General features: G+C 38.5%; 1 protein-coding gene across 1 annotated transcript in view; it reads right to left on the reverse strand.

The window, feature by feature from the left end:
- LOC106874627 (somatomedin-B and thrombospondin type-1 domain-containing protein) overlaps positions 1–7,151 on the reverse strand; it is a 76,207-nt gene extending 69,056 nt beyond the window's left edge. The window contains exon 1 of the mRNA XM_014922422.2: positions 5,935–7,151. Within this exon, the coding sequence (XP_014777908.1) occupies positions 5,935–6,229 (295 nt within the window). The 5' untranslated portion in view covers positions 6,230–7,151. The remainder of the gene's footprint in view (positions 1–5,934) is intronic.
- Positions 7,152–7,430: the final 279 nt, after the last annotated feature.

Raw genomic sequence — 7,430 nt, forward strand, 5'->3', positions numbered from 1 at the left:
GTATAATAAAAAAATATTCAGACAAATACATAACAAAAACACCAGGACTTACAAATATATATAACATACAGAAAATTGCACTACTGGGTACTGCACACATTCTACGCAAAACACTTTCAATACAGTAAACATAAGAGCACCACAGCAAACCACAGCACATACCCAAGGCGCACAGAGCTGCGCTCGGTAGTGAAGTGAAAGCACGTTATAAAAATAAAACTACTGAATAATAATAATAATAATAATAATAATAATAATAATAATAATAATAATAATAATAATAATAATTTAAGGCGGCGAGCAGGCAGAGTCGTTAGCACGTCGGACAATATACTTTGCGGCATTTCGTCCATCTTTACGTTCTGGTTTCGATTTAGCCTGTCATCCTTTCAAGGTTGATAAAATAAGTGCCAGTTGATCACTGGGGTCGATGTAATCGACTTAGACCTCCCCTTAATTACTGGCCTTGCGCCAAAATTTGAAACCGATATTAATTATGATTATAAAATTATTATTAACCTTATTATTATTGTGGTGAAGGCAGCGACCAGGCTGGACAAAATGTTTAGTTGCATTTCATCCGTGTTTACGTCCTGAGGTCAAATTCCACTGTGGTCAACTTTGCCTTTCGTCGTTTGGGGATCGATAAAATAAATATCAGTGAAATTCTGAGATCGTAGCAATTGATTTCCCTCTCGTCTCAAAAACTGCTGGCCTTGTGCCAAAATTTGAAACCATTGTTGTTATTAGGTAGGTGGCTTTACTGACGTTCTAATGATTAACACACATACGTGCAGCTGTCTATAATTTGCCTACAAAAATACACCGAGAAAAGACAAATACACTTACACGAGCGCCAATGATTTACCTAAACGCAAGTCACATGACAAATATCGTTACACAGTGTGGTAGAGAGAGAGGCTTTGCTTTTGCTGCACAATACCTTACAATCAAAGTTCATGAACCTGTTGTGATTCTCTGTTGTACATTCACTTCAATACAATTTCTGATAATGCCTTAGTTACAGACATGTGGGTAATATCCTACTCTCCAACAATATATAAATCTTAGGCTTCTCGGTTATATGGATAACTAAATTATGAGCAGAAGCATGGTTAAATTTTCACTTCGCAATCACGTGGTGCCGGTTTCGAGTTATCATCACATCACCTTATGCAAATGACTTGTACGACAGCCTCGATTCAACTCCATTTGATAGACGAAACTAAGGAAGCCCATCAATCTGACTTTCGTAATTCGTTTCCCGGTTTAATACCGTCACCAGGTTCTTGGGTACATTTAATGTAGTGTTCTCTGTTGCAATTATTTCGGTCAATTCTAGAACGGCGAGCTGGTGGAATCACTAGAGCGTAGAAAATATAGTTTACAGGATTTGTTTTACGTTCTGAGTTCAAATTCTGCAGAGATTATCTTTGCCTTTTATTCTTTCGGGCTTGATGAAATAAGTGCCAGTTGAGCTCTGGGGTCGATGGAATCGAATTGCCCCCACCCCCAAAAAAAATTGCTGGCCTTATTTCGAAGTTTGAAGCCATTATTTTGGAATTATTCTAGAGCGACGAGCTGGTAGAATTGTTACAGCATCAGAAAATGTTTTGAGATATTTGTTCCAGCTTCTTATCGGGACTTCTGAGTTCATTTGTCGCCATGGTTAACTTTCCCTTTCATCCTTTCCGGGGTTGACAATAAAGTACCATTCGACAAGCCCCTTTCCTCAAAATCATTAACTGTGTGATTAGGTTAGAAAATATTATTTTGGCTAGTTCACTAGCTTGGGGACAATTTCCACTCTTCATCTCACCAGTTTCAGAAGCCCTGTAAAAGGCTATGGACCTTACTCTTCTACCTTTGATTGAGCCAAGAAAGACTGAGAAAATGCCTTGCTGTATTTCTTGTCGCTCTTAAAGTTCCATGTTCAAATTCCGCAGACGTCAACTTTGCCTTTCATCTTTCCGGGGTCGATAAAGCACCACATGTGGAGGCGCAATGGCCCAGTGGTTAGGGCAGCGGACTCGCGGTTATAGGATCGCGGTTTCGATTCCCAGACCGGGCGTTGTGAGTGTTTATTGAGCGAAAACACCTAAAGCTCCACGAGGCTCTGGCAGGGGATGGTGGCGAACCCTGCTGTACTCTTCCACCACAACTTTCTCTCACTCTTTCTTCCTGTTTCTGTTGTGCCTGTAATTCAAAGGGTCAGCCTTGTCACACTGTGTCACGCTGAATATCCCCCGAGAACTACGTTAAGGGTACACGTGTCTGTGGAGTGCTCAGCCACTTGCACGTTAATTTCACGAGCAAGCTGTTCCGTTGATCGGATCAACTGGAACTCTCGACGCCGTAAGCGACGGAGTGCCAACAACAACAACAAAGCACCACTGAAATATTAGGAGCAGATTTCACAGACTAATCCACTTCTCCGGATTTCCTGCTCTTTTGCTTATATGAGAAACAAGTATTTGAATATTTAGGTCGGTTTATGGGTGGGATCGTAGACCGTCGGATAATTGGTTGTTTACATTCTGAGTTCAACTACAGCCGAGATCAAGTTTGTCTTTCATCTATTCGAGATCGATAAAATAAAGTACAAATCATGTATTGGATGTAATTTAATCACCGGTCTACTCAATAAGTGTTGACCTAGGGCTAAACAAAAGCATCAAGACTCTAGATCACACCTGCAATTGGTTATTCGACCAATAATCGTGCCAGATTCTCTACTTGATTAGCTCTCATCGAACAGAAGAGTTGCTGTGGTTTTTCCTTTGTTGACAGAAAACCATAAATTTGTAGTAAAAACAAAACTGATCAAAAACTAGTTAATATAGTGTGGGGGTGGGGGTGGCAGGTGCTGAACAAGCCCGCAGATCGTCTGACCCTACGCCCTTATCTCTCCAAGCTTACTTACCTTCATTCGTTCCTGTCTTGTCATAAACACGAATATGTACACACTTGGTGTTGCTTATCCATAGATTAATAATTCCTTTCAACCATTCTTGGGCTCTCAAACCTTGATAGACTGTCGCTGAATACAGCGTGTAATGAGCCTTTTAAACCTTGAGTAGAACGTGTTTCAGGTATTTTAAACAATGCCTTCTCCAAAATCAATCATAATTGATTTTCTCCCAAAGTATTCTTCCAGAAGGAGGAATAATCGATCTCAGTACTGGACAAGTCTATTTATCTATCGTCCCCGAAGTTGACTCCAACGGAATTTGAGCTCTGGGTGTTGGAATGAATACCACGTTCTAACAGCTTTGCAAAATGGTTGGTTTTTCAAAGATACCAATACAAAAGAAAATACTGTTGAAATAATGACTTCAAATTTTGGCACAAAGCCAGCAATTTCGGGGAGGGATTAAGTCGATTACATCGATCCTAGCGCTCAACTGGTACTTATTTTATCGATCCCGAGGGGTGAAAGACAAAGTCGACATCGGTGGAATTCGAACGTAAAGACGGACGAAATGCCGCTAAGTATTTCGTCCGGCCGATTCTATCAGTTTGCCGCCTTATAGTTAGTTCCTGCTCACCCTAGATGTTATTAAACGAAAAATGAGCGAAACCGTATAAGCTGAACAATCTGGTACACACACACACACGCACGCGCACGCAAAAAGGAGGAAATACAACATTTCTTTTTTTTTTGCACTTGGATTTCAGTTTAATTTGCTAAGAACATTTAGTGAATGAAAGTATGAAACACCCTGCTTTGATAATCTACTTGTTCTTTTCTGGCAAAAATTAGACTTCATCCTATCCTTTTCTATTTTCTTCATCTGATATTTTATTCAATGGAAGCAATAGATGTAAGATCGTTTATTGAATATCGGAGGTGAATTTTCACCATCTCTGTTCATGCCAACACAACAGTAAATAAAATGTGCTGATTTTGTAATATAAAACAACAGCTTTTTATATTTTCTTAATTCCACAGTTTGTTTGAAGAGATTTCATAAATAAAGAAGACCTCATTTTTGTAACGGTGTCTTGAAATAACTATCCATGCCCCATGGGGAAAGAAAAGGGCACCGAACTGGAAGTGGGAACAAAAGTGTAAAAAAAAAAAAACTATGCTTTTTTTTTTTTTTGGTAAAGGGCACGAAACTGGAAGTGGAGCAAAAATGTAAAAAAAGACCTTTTTTTTGAAAAAGTTCTTTCAAAATCATATTTCCTGTTGTATTAAAGACAGAAATCCTAAAATATGAGAGGGTGGTGGTGGTGGGGATTCACCCAATTTCGTGCCCTTATTCTTGCTCATGAGGTGTGTATGTGAGGAGGCTATTCCAAAACTCCGCCGGTATCTTACTCAAATAATGAGTCTATGAAATACAATAATTTTTGTCTCCTTTCATATGCACTACGACGGGGAACAACAACAATGATAATAAATATTGTATCGACTGACCACATACATAGTGATACATAATGATAAGCGAGACGATGACGAGGCTAGACACCGTAACAAAAATCTCTCTCAAATCACATTCTAAAGTTTCAGAAAAAAAAAAAAAAGATGAAAGATACGTTGAATAATGTTGACCTGGCTCTACAAAGAGATGAGATGATCGTGAATCTGACGTCTTTGAACATAAATTTGATTGGATTAAATCTGGCCTGATGCAAAACAACAATTATTGGGACTTCTTTTATACATCCTAATGGAATAAAAGGCAAAAAAAAAAAAAAGTTGGTAGCAGCATGATTTGAACTCGGGACCTAAAGATGACAAATATGTCTATATATGTATCACACTAGGGTGTCCATTATGTCAACAATAATATTATTATAGACAATACCCAATAATCTACTGACTGTCTCTCCACCGTTGTCCGATATTTTCTGTATAGAAATTTACTCTCGAGTTGCGGCGATCCTGTTTATGCCTTTCAATAAATAAATAAATAAACACCCTTCCCCGCCTCTAATGTGCGTAAGTAGATAGAGATAAGGGGCTCTTCAATCAATATCCTTATTTTTAATGAATACGGGAAGTGATAATAATTAATTACTTAGATACAGACGGTAGTCGGAGGTGAATATGATTGTGTTACATTCATGCCTTTCTCAAGTAAATGGAACGAAAAGATTTGCTGTGGGGAGCAATGAGATTGAAACTATTACCGGAAGGTTACCGCTTGCTTACTTGTTCCTCTCTCTCTCTACACACACATATATATATATGTGGTTGGAAAGAGAGAGAGGGAGAAAGAGAGAGACCTTTGCTGGCTCCTGATATATAGGAAAGCAAAAAGTAAGCAAGGGGCCGAATTCAATAGTGACACTAAATACTATATATGGATGGATATGAAGAACAGGAAAAGGGAGTCTCAACAAAAGTAACTCGGCCTGCTAAAAGAGCAGCCAAATCTTCCGTAAATTACAGCCCGTTATCTTAAACAACGAGAAGTCACATTAACCTGACGTAGGCTTAGATGCATTAAAAAAAAAAAGAGAGGATGGCCACGACTGGATGCCTTTCTTCAAAAGTTTGCTGACTTGAGGACAAAAAACAACGAAAACAAGCTACCGAGATAATCATTACAACGTGATCGCTCTGCCTGCTAGAAATAGCAGCCACATCTATCTTTAAGATGAAAAAACATTAGATATTGTGGTCCTAGGTACCCATAAAAACAGTGGAATGTTTGGAATAGATGTCCCATGAAGCCCCATACCTCATGGAGAAGGGAGATTTGGAGAAATTATTTTTTCGGAATCGTAATATCCGTTTTATAAAGCATGGGAATATTTAAAAAGGAAAAAAAAAGAAAAAAAAACCCAACAAAAATGAAAGCAAAACTACTCTTTTCCTTTGTGATAGTCACGACTGGAACATAAGTCTGCAGGATCAGTGCAAGACACAATAGTAATGATAGCGAAATCAAGTAAATGAAAATGAAATGAAGGCCTACTTACGCCGACACACATAGGTGTAATCCGTGCAACAGTCGTTTAACTGGGAACAGCCTTCGTCACAGAAACATCGACGTTGTGGTTTCGATATAACGTCGGCGCTTTCATCCAGAGTGTCATTTTCCTGTGAAACTGTTTGATTTGCCGCGTTTCTCGGTTCTCCGTATGTCCAACATGTATTGTCCCGTCCGGTGCAGCAGAGGTTATGCTTTTGACAACTGCATTCCGCAAAATCCACGAGATATCCAGCTACACAAAACAGCACGAGAAGGAAAGCCAAACATTTTGTCGACTTCATCTTTCGTTTTCACTAACTTTCTAACGGTGACAGCTTTGTTTTACAGTGTACTTAAAGCGCTAAATTTATGTGTGTATGTGTGTACAGCAGAGACGGGAGAGGAGGAAGAGGAGGAAGAGGAGAAATTTTATTTGTTTATATATCGCATTAGATGTATGCAGAAATTTAATGATTATGCTAAGGGCTTTTTTCCTCTTCTTTTTCTCAGATGAACATCACAAGCAAAATATAACTTCAAAATAATTAAAGAACTTATATAATTCTGATATTTTCCCGTGTAAATAAAGATGATAACTCTATCTTTCGAATCTTGTTGATTTTCGTCAATTTTCAATTAAATTAAATTGCTGAAGTTTGTCTCTGTGTGTATGTATATATATTTATATGTATACCTGTATGAATATATGTATAAATGCATATATAATGATAATTGAAATAATCCAGTAGGGTTTTCACTTTGCTTGAATTCATTCAACGAAGTAAATGAGCCTTTAAAATATTTTTTTCTTTTTAAAGAAAAGTTTTTTAAATTGCTCAGCGTGAGAAAATTCTTGGCCGAGGGGATAAACGTGAGTTACTTCTTATCCCCTTTTTTTTATCCTAATTAATTTTACTGTTTGAAGGTTTAACTCCTTCTGTTTGGGGAGTTTTATTTATGGTTGTGTCTACTAAGCTACTTTTACAATTTTCTTTGCCCCTTCTTTCAGTAGCTCTACCGTGAGGCTGTTTCGTTTGAGCAGTTGTACAACCGAACTCCTTCACGCAGCAAATGAGAGAAGCTGGCTGCCGTCTGTGACAGAGAGGCAGGAAGAAAGAAAGAAAGAAAGACAAGGGAGGGGAAAGAGAGAGAAAATAAAAGTTACACACAAAATAGAGAAATAAGAAAGAAAAAGTAAGGCAGGATAATGTAGTAGGAGGGGGAGGAGGAGGAGGAGTGAATCGAGTGAGAACGGGAGAGATGAGAGAGCGCGTGTGTTATGCGTGCATGTGTCTGTGTGTTTGTGCGTGTGTGAGTGACAAGCTAGCAGGCTGCAGGCAAGGCTAGCTGTCTGGTTGGTGCTCAGCACTTCATTTATTTCTCTGTTCGTTTATTACTATTTCTTAGCATGCGAAAGTCTGTTTGGGCGCCATCTCTTTATTTCTTTCTTTCTCACACGCATATACTCACACACATATACATTAACGAACACGCAACTTAAAG

The sequence above is a fragment of the Octopus bimaculoides genome, chromosome 6 (genome assembly GCF_001194135.2).
Source record: "Octopus bimaculoides isolate UCB-OBI-ISO-001 chromosome 6, ASM119413v2, whole genome shotgun sequence".
Taxonomy (NCBI): domain Eukaryota; kingdom Metazoa; phylum Mollusca; class Cephalopoda; order Octopoda; family Octopodidae; genus Octopus; species Octopus bimaculoides.